At 45.0% G+C, this 12,171-nt stretch overlaps 1 protein-coding gene across 1 annotated transcript in view; it reads right to left on the bottom strand.

The window, feature by feature from the left end:
* Nucleotides 1-7,689: 7,689 nt before the first annotated feature.
* Nucleotides 7,690-12,171, bottom strand: part of TUBGCP3 (tubulin gamma complex associated protein 3) — a 73,520-nt gene continuing 69,038 nt past the window's right edge. Inside the window, exons 21-22 of the mRNA XM_027589804.2 lie at nucleotides 11,291-11,407; nucleotides 7,690-8,806 (exon numbers count right to left, since the gene is read on the bottom strand). Coding sequence (XP_027445605.1) covers nucleotides 8,648-8,806; nucleotides 11,291-11,407 — 276 coding nt within the window. The 3' untranslated portion in view covers nucleotides 7,690-8,647. The remainder of the gene's footprint in view (nucleotides 8,807-11,290; nucleotides 11,408-12,171) is intronic.

The following is a 12,171-nucleotide window of genomic DNA, read 5'->3' as shown; positions in this document are numbered from 1 at the left end:
AGAAGCTGAGAAAAGACATGTGCAATATCTGGGACAGAAGACTAGTGTATAAAATATATGAGACCCCCATAAATCAATAACAGAATGGTAAGAAACTCTCCAAAAAGTACAAAAGATAGAAACAAGCAATTCACACATGGGAAATCTCAATAGCGAGTAAACACATGAAAACACACCCAACCTCATTAATGGAAGAAACTGAAGTTAAAGCATGAGATGCCAGCACACAGCAGCCAGACTGGCGTTGAAGTCCGGCCATGTTTGTAATAGCTAAAAATTGCAGACAATCCAAACACTCACAAACAATAAAATGGCTGAATAAATTGTGGTGTGTCCAAAAATTGGAATAATACAGAGCAATACGTGAACGTCAGTTACAACTGGAGGTGTCAGTTCTCAACATGAGACTGATGTTATGGGTATCAATATGACCTCACATACAAAATGCTGAATTACGTGGGACACCTGCGTGGCTCAGCCAGTGAAGGGTCTGCCTTTGGCTCAGGTCATGATCCCGGAGTCCTGGGATCAAGCCCTGCACCAGGCTCCTGAGCCTCCTTCTCCCTCTCCCCTCTGCCTACCGCTTCCCCTGCTCACTCTCTTTCTCTCTCAAATAAATACATCTTTAAAAAAAAAAGAGAATAAAATGCTGAATTACAGATTCCACCAACAATCTGTCATTGTTGGCAATGCAAACACAGGTGACAAAATTACAATGAAAAGGGGGTGACAGACAGGAGTCAGGATGACTTATCTACAGAGAAGGCAGGAAATAGGAAGAGTCAAAGGAGGCTCCCACATTATTAGAAAAGCTCCTATTTTAAAGTAGGAGGTAGGAACATGGCTTCTGGCTTCATAATTAATCTTTAAACTTGGTATGGAGAGGTGTGCCTGGGTGGCTCAGTCGGTGAAGCGTCTGCTTTCGGCTCAGGTCATGATCCCGGGGTCCTGGAATCGAGCCCCCGCATCGGGCTCCCTGCTTCGTGGGGAGTCTGTTTCTCCCTCTGCCTGCCACTCTCCCTGCTTGTGCTCACTCTCTCTGTCAAACAAATAAAATCTTTTGAAAAACAAAAAATAAAAATAAACTTGATATGTAGAAATTATATAGAAAAAAACCCTGTATCACTAAAAGCTGCTTCTCTCAAAACAAAAAACAAAAACCTGATAAAGCAGCACTCCAATGAAACAGCTCTTGTCAAAATCATCTTCTTGCCAAATGCAATGATCAATTCTCTTATCAGAATCCAAGTCTGCCTTTGAGCAGCATTCACAAGAGTTGACCGTTGATTTCCTACAACACCATTCTCTTGGCCTCCGCGACACTCCCAGGCTCCTGCTCAGCCTCTATATGTTGGGAGTACTTCGGACTGACTCGTGGATCTTCTTCTCTGTACCTTCTTCCTGGTAATCTAAGTCCCATGCCTTCAAATGCCCCTTGTATGTTGATGATCCCCAAATGCTTATCTCTAGCCCTGACCTCTCCTCTGAGTCCCAGACTCATAAATCCAGAGTTAACATCTCTGACACTCCATCCTGTAAACTTTAGCTGCTCTGCCTTCCCAGGACAACCACTTGCACTGAAGTTAGAGAAATTTCCATGCTCTGCCTAGGTTCCCTCTTCCTGCATGGCAGATTGCAGACTACCTGTAGGGCTCACCTAATCTGTTTGCCAAATCTACGAGGTATCATGATTCTCCACTACCAGCTGTATATTGTCTCCACTGGGACATGGTGTCTGATTTCTTTGGTCATGTTTGGTTGGTTTGGTTTGTATCAGGCAGAATACGTCTGGTCTCTATGATTCCATCTTAGCCAGAAATGGAAGCTCTCCCTCTCTAATAACTCTGAAAGTGCAAATAGATAATGGTACATCATAAATGCTTAATAATTATTTGCTGAATGAAGTACCTAACTTTAAAACTACTGAGTACAAAGCAGGGTCTTGTCTCAGCAGTGAAGAAAAACAAATAGCAAAATGGTAGCCTTAAATCCAACCGCATGAATAACTACGTTAAAAGTAACAGACTGAGTGGATTAAAAGACAACAAACTCAAGTGCGACCCAACTATATGCTGTCTGCAAGATATCCACTTTAAATATAAAGCCACAAACATGTTAAATATAAAGGAATGGAAAAGATATACCATGTTAACACAAATTAAAAGAAAGCTGGGGGCGCCTGGATGACTCAGTTGGCTAAGTGTCTGCTTTTGGCTCAGGTCATGCTCCTGGGGTCCTGGGACTGAGCCTTGCATCAGGTCCCCTGGTCAGCAAGGAGTCTGCTTCTCTCTCCTTCTGCCTCCCTCTACCCCTTGTGCTCACACACTCTCTCTCAAATAATAAAAGAAAAGCTGGAGTGACTGTAATGTTGATAAAGTATATTTCAAGGCAAAGAATATTACTAGAGATTGCAAGGATCACTTTACAATGATAAAGGAGGTCCATTCATCTAGGAAAAAGAACAATCCTAAATACTTATGAACCTAACAACAGAGCTTCAAAATACATAAAGCAAAAACTGAGAGAAATGCAAGGAGAAAGAGAAAAACTCATAATTATAGTGAAAAGATTACAACCCTCTCTCAACAATCAATAGGAAAAGGAGACAAAAATTAGTGAGAATGCAAAAGACTTTAACCTTATCCTAAAGGACTTCATAGAACACCATAAAACAGTAGAATAAACACTCTTTTAATGTGTGCCCAGAACACTTACCAAGATACACCCTACCTAGGGTCATAAAACAAATCTCAATAAATTTAAATTGATTCACCTCATATAAAGTATGTTCTCTGACCACAGTGGGATTACACTATAAATCAGTAACAGAAAGGTATCTGCAAAATCTATAAAAATTTGGAAACCAAATAACAAACTTCTAAATAACCCCTAGGTCAAAGAATTAACCAAAAGGGAAACCGAAAGTATTTTGAAAAAATAATGAAAGAACATACTAAAATTTGTAAAATGCAACAGAAAGATCTCAATTACCTTCCATTTCAAGAAAAAAAAAGAGAGAGAAAACTTCAGAGTAAGCAGAAGAAAAGAAATAATAAAGATCAGAGTAGAAATCAATAAAATATAAAGCAGAAAACAATAGAGAAAATCAATGACAACAAAAGCTGCTCATTTGGGAAGATAAGTAATACTGATTAATCTCTAGCCAGGAATATGGGAAGAGACAAATCTCCCATGCAGAGGAATTTCACATAATTTATGTAGATGCTCCCCCTCAAGGAGGTGGAGCATAACTCCTTTCCCCTAAATGTGGGCTGCACACAGTGACCTCCTCCTAAAGAGCACAGGATGAAAAACTATCTCAGCCAGGAGATCAGGGTCAGCATCCACGGTGATAAGCCTCATTGGCAGTGTGCACCCTGGATTCCATGTGATGAGAAGGGCACTTTACTTCTGCGGTCTTCCCCCCCAGAGCTTATAATCCCAATTATGAGAAAAACATCAGACAAAACCCCACCGAGGGGCATTCTATAAAATATCTGACCTGTACTCCTCAAAACTGTCCAGATCATAGAAAAAAGCCTGAGAAGCTGTCACAGCCAGAAGGAGCCTAGGGAGACATAACAACCAAATGTCATGTGGTGTCCTGAACAGAATCCTAGAATACAGGTAATTTGTAATTTTCTAGTAGAAATATTAAAAGAAAAAAAATCAAAAACAGGCAAAATTAATTTTAATATATTTTATTTAAGCAAACATACAAAACATCATTTCAACATGTAACGGTATGAAAAAATATTGAGCTATTTTACATTCCTTTTTTTATACTAAATATTTGGAATTTGCAGTGTGTTTTACACTTAGAGGGCATCTCAATTCAGAGTAGGCACATTTCAAGTGCTCAACAGCCCCCTGTGATGGACAGGCAGCTCTAAACAAATAGCTATGATTTAAAGTTGACAACAGTTGAAAACTCCTATAATCATGGCGATGACTCTTGGCTAATTGCAGATTAATACATAGATACCACTTCTCCTGGCAAGTTTCATTTTGTGGTTAAAGTGACAACAAAAAAGGAGTATCAGCCTTGCTATGAGTCTCTACGCATACTCATTTGTCTGGAGTCCTTTTCCTGCAAACCGCACCTGTGGGAGACTCTGTCCACACCATGGGCTGAAATAAAAATCTCCATGCTGATGAGCATAGAGCCTGATGGATGCTCCAATTTTTTAAAAAGATTTAAACTGGGACAAAACATTTACAAATCACCTATATGATAAAAAACTTATATCCAGATATATAAAGAATTCTCAAAACTGTAAGAAAACAACCCAAAAAACATGGGCAAATATTTTAGCAGAAACGATTTCATGGTAGATAAGCCTATGCAAACACGCCTGATGTCCTCAGACATCAGGGAAATGATGCCACCGCGCCCCAGTGAGGACTTCCAGCAGTGAGAGGGCACTCGGGGAAGCGCGGACAAGAGCGTGACCTGCGCTAAGCACGCCACTCGCCACCACGCCGGCCGGTCTCTGAAGACCAGTCAGTCGTAAGCCTACCGGAGAGTCTAGCCATCCCCTCTCCTGGTCACCGGAGAAATGAAGGCATTTATCACAGACTCTTACACACCTGTTCGCAGCAGCTTTCTTTATACACTCAAATACCAGAAACAATGTGAATGGCCATCCATAAGTAAATGTGTTTTCTTGTGTGGTAGGAGGTAAAGCTCTTACATTTTTTTCCAAACGGTTTGCCCAAAGCCATTTACCCCAAAGCATCTGTTGAGTAATCAGTTCACGGACCTCTGAAGTGAACCTTCAAACACGAAAGACCCACGAGCACTGGCTCTTGGGTACTTTGTTCTAGTCTGTTGAGGTTTCTTTCTGTTCTTGTGCCCTACTGTTTCATACACGGTAACGTTATATTTTTTGATATATGGTGTGACGAATTTGTGTATTTTTCTATTATTCTTTTTCAGAAAAAAAAAATTGAGAGGAAAAAAAAGCAAACTTCCTAGACATTCTGAACTGTAACTATATTCAGTCAGAAGGAAATAAGAGAATCACGGATTAGTTAGGAATTAAGGACATGGGAAATGCTCCCCATGAAGGCCTGTGATGTAACTCAAGTTGATGCAGAGAATGATTCAGTCAGAAACACAATGGGAAAAAGAAACTCCATAAGCATTCAATTTAGGAAAAAATAAACCAAAAAAGACGAGGGTATTAAATACAGAACAGTAATTTATAGAGCAAAAAATGGCATCTATACATAGTAAAATGATAATATCAAGAGATAATTCTTGAAAGGCATAAACTATAATCACACTGGTAAAAGCGAACAGGAAGAAAACGCAAAACAAAACAATATCAGGAATGAAATACAAGTATTTCAGTAACTGTAGAGGCATCTATATAAAAATTAATGCCAACAAACCTAAAAGCGCTAAATGAAAACACAATTTTCTAGAAACAAAAATGAGCTTGGAACTCAGAAATCTGAGTAGTGTCATTACCAGAGTAGAAAAGGAAACGGTTGTTTATAACCTACCCACCAAAGAGTGTCCAGTGATCGGACATGGTTGAAACTGAGCAGGGTCATGGGAAGGACCATCACTCCTTCCGGACGGTGATCTTCCCACCGAGTCACAGTCCCACAGACCCGAGCGACTCCGCCCAAGTCACCGACACAGAACTGAGCGGCTCTGCCTTTCACATGGGAGCTGCACTCACCTGACTATTTCCACACACCTGTAAATACTGCTGTTTCTGAACTCCAAACTCCTACATGCAAATGGCACCCGAGCAGGCAATGTGTCCTCTAGCCCACCAAGGCCAGCTACACTTGGCCTTCTGGGATGACTGAGGTAGGAGGCTTGTCCTCACTGCTTGTGGCCACAGCATTCACACCAGCAGTCCCAGCCAGGAGGAGCCGCACTGACCACGGGCCACTAGCCCACCTGCCCGCTCCATGGTCCACGAGACCTCCCCTGGTAACACTCAACACTTCACATAGACTTTGTGCCTTGGGACCCACCTTGAGCATGACCGTGGTTATTTGATAAAAGTGCTTTCTGGTTCATGTTGGCTGTACGTTCCGTCCTATCAAGCCAGGACACATTCTCCATAGGGCTGGGTGACTCACGACACCATGAGTTCCGCTGGTGACATGTGTGTATGACGCAGGAGGGAGAGGTGACCCCCCCTCCCCTCTTCAGTCAAGCCTGTCAACCTGACAGGACTTGAGGGAGGTAAGTCCTGACTGGGGGTGATCCGTGCCTGCAGCCACGGTCCCAGACCTTTCTGGGCAGTAAGAGGCATCCTCAATGGCATGCAAGCTGAGCTGGGCTTGCGGGAGCTGCCCAGTCCACCAGAAACATGACAGCTCTGTTTATAAAGAACCTGCTAAGAGCCTGACCAGGTGCATACAGTGATCTCTGATCTTCACGACAACCTGAAAGGTTAGCATGATTATCATTCCCCCAGGGCCACACCAGAACATCTGCCTCCAGAGATGATTCGCCCCTGCAACAGGCCCTCCCACCTCAACCACCAAGTGGGGAGCCCCGACTCACCACTGATGAGACCCTGCTCTGTGACAGGCCTGCCCGTTTATGTGGCATCTCCAGTGGGGTCTGAAACGAGCTCTTGAAAGGCCTCTTGGATGGACACACCACCCTCTGGGCTGCCCGGGCCCTTCTGTGGCCCCATCTCCGTCTGCCAGACCCACAGCCCTGTCCTGAGACCCGCCAGGGCCTCCTGGCCCCACTGGGAGACCCCTCTCAGAGAGCAGCTCCATAACCCACAAACCGTGGCCAATTATGTGATGGCTCTTAAGTGAAAATGGAGTTTCAGTCCCCAAATCTGGATTAGCATTTTCCAGAGTGGTCTCTACTGAGGACTGAAGGAGAAATGCTTTAAAGATAATAAAAACAGGCTCCAAGGTCAAAAATCTTTGGGAAATTTCTCTGGGAGATAGAGGCGACCCCTGCTCTTCCAAAGTCCACATTATGCCACTCTGCTTTACAGAAGCGCTCCATCAGTAGCTGTTCTGAGGGGATTTGCACTTTCTGAAGAGCTCGGCATAGGGTCTGCAGCGGGCGGCTGCGCTCAGCACCCTCCGGGGCCGTGCTCGCCCCTCAGAGCCCACCTCCAGGGCTGAGCTGGGCCTGCCCGCAAGCTGTGTCCTAAAAAAAGCCCAAGACGGGTCACTTTGGGGTCTGGGGGCGTGCAAACAAGCCCCTGCAGGAGTTGATCATGATTGCCACTTTGTTCTACTTGGTCTGGGCTGGCAAGTCTGCCCAGGTGTGCCCACTTGGGGATTGGGCAGGGGGACCTGTACGCAACACACCGTCACTTCTGGGAAATGTTCCAGTAGAGAAACCTGCATCCAATTTCCAATTTTACAAATTTTTAAACTAAAACTAAACTGGTATCCTAAAAAGTTCTGGCCTTCACCACAAATCCATCTCTGCAGAGCCAGGGCTCCTAATCGCCCCTCTGGTGGGACAGGGACTTGGACGGGAACAGCAGACAGCTGAATGAAGTGTACCCCGCCCCCACCCCCGGCTCCACCCAAAGGCCACACACGGTCCATTTCCCAGGTTTCACCAACGGCACAGTTCATGCCCCAACGCACCTCACGCCAGACTGCCAGCCGGGACTGTGACCCTGGCGGGTGAACTCGGTCTCTTCGCAGAGTATTCATTCAAGGAAGAACCCATACATCTGAAAGATAACTGCTTTTAATTCTCTAAGTTTCACTTATGCAACATCATAAAGGCAGATTTATGTGACTTGATATGACATTTTTACAAAAAACAAGTTTCCCCCACATCTGGTCAGTAGTATATAAATATTTACAATGAAAAAATAGGCAAGGAGAAAGGAAATCTTCATTATTCAAGTCAGTTTCTTTCCAATGCTTATCAGAATTTGAAAATAAAATAGTTCATTAACTTTCTAGTCATCATATTTACATATCACTTCAGCCTACAGATGGAGAAATCAAGGCTTGCAGGTGTTCTGTTCATGCCCCCCCCCGTTAAACTAGTTCTACACTAGTTTAGAAGTTATCTGAAAGACTAAATTAAATATAAAAATGTAAACTTTGAAAGAAGATAAACTTTGAAAGAAGGATAAACGTTCTTACAGAGGTTAATATTTTACACACTACAAACCAAAATAAAATGCTCTATATATTTTCTTAGTAGGGACATTCTGTTTCAATTTAATTTGATTATCTAACAAAAACTGCCTCTAAGGAGGATGTTAAAAAAATAGCAATGACATTACCATCTTAACTGATGAACATCCATTCACTCTAATTTTCTCTAAAAGCAACTGTGAGTTCTTAAAAAGTGACAAATATAAATTATATCATGGAGAGCTTAAGAAGCCTCAACAAAGTGTGGTATCTCTTAAATATGAAGACTTTAAAAAATAAATTTGAATAGTGCAAACCAGCCTATTTAACTTAGTGATATTACAAATATATTCACCTCCAATGTATAAAAACATGACTTTGATTCTACCAGACGCCATGCCATCAAAAACACTGAAGGACTTGTGGGCAGGAACGGCGGACGTCCGCAGCATGCCAGTGGCCTTGAGGACTTAAATGTGAATGTTTGTCTCGTGATGCAGTTCCCAGCGTGCGCACCTCCCTGGTGAGGACGGGGAAGGGTTCACGTGTGGGAGCCACGCCGCCCTCGAGAGCCCAGAGACACACGGAGCCTTGGCTCTCTGGCTTCATAATGCTCGTTAAAGTCCAAGCGGAAGCTAAGAAACCGAAGACTGTCATCAGAGCTGGTCGTCAGCAGCACCAAAAACTGCTGCACAATGCCCTAAAAACAAGAAGAAGGAATATCCACTTCAGAAGGGAGCCTTCCACAAAACGCACCACCGCCCTCGGCCCTGCAGCCTCATTTGGGCGGTTTGTCCTTCCGGATCAACAAGCTCCATAAACGGCCACCATGCGCGTCCAAAAGGCAGGACAGCTGCTCCAGGAGCCGAGTTCAGTGAGCCAATGGCAGCCACGTTAGGAAGAGATACCCGTGTCCAGAAACACGAATGCACAATCAATACGTTTTACCTAAAAGAACTTCCTTTTTGCCCTAAGTTCTATAAGAATAAGCAAAACAGCGAAGCTTCTGATGTTTAAAAAAAAGCCTATTCTTTTTCTTTTAACTATAAAACCCAGTGTTACACTTTCCATCTCTCACTTGAGTTAGGAGTACTGAACCACAGAGCCCTCCCAGGAACACAAAGGAGCACGTGAGAAACCACATGCCTCTAAAGCATGACCGCAGGGTCCCTGGGTCCTTGCGGACGTGGGCTGTCGCCTTGCTGAAGACCAGGCAGAGTGCGGCCACGTCACCTCCTTCTCAGGGGGCTTTGTGGAGACGAGGGGACATGACAGCAGTTTACTCCAACTTTCATACGACAAACACTGGCTGCTTCTCTGCAGGGCTGCGTCACTTCTGAGCACACCCCCATCCCTGCCGGGTTCCTGAGCCACAGCCAGCAGGTGTGTGGCTGTCCAAAGTAGGTGACGTTTGTCTCTGCACTTGCAGACCTGGAAAACGTCCCATCTGCAGAGAAGTCGCCACGGAAATACCACATCCCATCAGTCCTTCCAAAGCCTAAAAGCATCTCGGTCCCTCTCCGAGCTCCCAGAGACTCGGGTATGTTACACAAGGGAACTGACGCCTGACCAAGCACAGGCTGCGATGCTGTGGGTACCTCTGTCCTTCTGGGAGACCAAGGTCTTATGAGACAGTTGCTAAGGAATTCTACTGCTAAGCGTAGCGGCAGTGGCGTCTTGTCAGGTGGCAATGTGCGCACTCACTACAGGGAACTGCGGGCAACACTTCTGTCCTCAAGCTGCGGACTCCGGGTGAGACCGCTCATGAGCAGCACGTGATGGCAGCCGCTAACCCCCTGCTGTTTCGGGCACCGATAATGCAAAGAGAACAGAAAAGGACTTTTTCTGTTAAGGAAAAGAAATCCCAGTGGCCATGATTTAGAAAGAAGATTAAGACTGTAATCTGAGTAAAACTGGGATTATACAGATTAAGATTACTTTTCAAAAATGTACTAAGTCTCAGGGCGCCTGGGGGGGCTCAGTCGGTTGAGCGTCCGCCTCCGGCTCAGGTCATGATCTCAGGGTCCTGGGATCGAGCCCCGTGTCGGGCTCCCTGCTCAGCGAGAAGCCTGCTTCTCCCCCTGCCCTTCCCCTGCTCATGATCTCTCCCTGTCTCTCTCTCTCTCAAATAAATAAAATCTTTAAAACAAATGTATTAAGTCTCTCAGGAAAATGTGTAACCATTCCTATCTCTTTCAGAAATGAGCATGAGCACACACTTTTTTACTCCGCTGCCGATATACTACTATCTTCACCAAGAGTATGAAACTAACCGTTACTACTCATTTTTAAGAAATGTACACATACAGTGTTTACAACACGGGGTCTAGCAGATATTTCATTATCAAAACACCTGTCCGGTGAGGATATCTTTGCACTGAACGTAATTCCATCTTTGCCACCATTTAGGAAGCATTTTCAACAAACATGCTGTGGTAGCTCATGTCAGAGGAAGACCACCTGTGAAAGGGACAAAGTCCTCCCACGTCCACGTTATGCTGAAGACAGCCATCGAAAGTATGAGGACCCTGGGAAGGAGACCAGATGCCTATAGAACAGGGAGGTAGTTTCATTTCAAATTTTGAACCACATGGAGACATACGCACACAGAAACGTAATTTTTAAAGGTTTCAACGTCAAGGCTTATTTGTCTTTCTAATCAGTTACCAGCAACCGAATGTAAAAATTCCTCATAAAACCTTTTCACCTGTATTTCCATCACTAAAATCACACTGAGAAACGGACACAATCAGAAACCAAACGCACAACACAGACACAAAAATCAGAGCACACGGCCTCTGTGTATCCGTTCTGCTCACAGCCTCCTGGGTCTGTGGGCCATGAGTTAAGCACCCGCCGCCTCGCATGCCCAGCGCCCCCACAGCAGCTCCCCACACACCTTCGCGCCCTCCTGCCTCACCGCGGGCCCCCGCAGGACTCTGCGGCCGCACAGCTCTGCCCGGTCCCCGCAGGGCTGCCGCCCATGGCCGACAATAGCACAACCATCCCAGAAGAGCAGCCCCCGTCAGCCCAGGGTCCAGGGGAAGGTCAGAGCCAAGATCGAGCCCCGCCGTGGGTGGTGGGCGGGCTGAAAGGACTCCTTTTTAATCATACTGACAGCAACAGTCAACTGCAGAAAAACAGCAGTGGGATGTGGACACCGTGGGGTCACCCCAACGCTCACCTGGTAGAAATGTGTCAAAATCCGCAGCTGCGAGCACATTTTCGGTATAGAGTCTCGAAATTCTTGAATCCTCTTGTTTTCCTCCTCCTCCTCTGCCGCTGTCACCCCCCACCGGCCCTGGAGAATCGGAAGGACCACATTAAATTAAATCTGGGCACAAGCAGCTGCCAAGGTGGGGCTGGGCCGGAGGGGGAGGGTGGGGAGATGTAGGCTCGTCATGCCCTTCGTGCTGCCAAACGCTCTGACACTCTGGCTGTACTCTGCTGATGTGGAACGGTGCTCTCGCTTACTTTCTCCAGTTAATGAGATGCCTCAGAAATACTTTCGATCAACACACAAGCACATAGAGAACTCCCTCCTTGTTTTTAATGCCTACAGTACTACACTGCATAACGTGTAACACTTTCGATCATTTGTCACGAGCTAACCAGCCTTTAGTTACTAAAAGCAATGCCTTGCATCTTCCCATCTTTGGGGACACATTTCTAACACAGACCTTCTACATAAAAGCAGAACCACAGGGCTCAAAGTACTGGAGCCCATTAACCCTTGACTTTGGTGGGAATGCTTCTTGCTATTATTCTTCCTACACATGGTGGATCTTTTTGTACTGGAGATACATCAACTTTGTTTTTAAAAGATGGTTCTTAAGGAATGGTAAGTCTGACTACACACCTTTTCAGCCAGCCTACATGGGAATTAGCATAGGGTTCTTGCCTTTTTATCAACAGATTGTCTCGTTGTGACACAATCATAAAACTCGAATTTCTTTTACAGATTTCTTTCTGTCACCTTCTGGAAGCTTTAGCATTTTACCTTTCACGTTCAGATTCACAGCCCACCTCATGGTGGTCGCGTGTATCCGAGGCAGGGTCGAGATA

The sequence above is a fragment of the Zalophus californianus genome, chromosome 3 (assembly GCF_009762305.2).
Source record: "Zalophus californianus isolate mZalCal1 chromosome 3, mZalCal1.pri.v2, whole genome shotgun sequence".
Taxonomy (NCBI): Eukaryota; Metazoa; Chordata; class Mammalia; order Carnivora; family Otariidae; genus Zalophus; species Zalophus californianus.
This window is presented reverse-complemented; position numbering and strand designations above follow the sequence as displayed.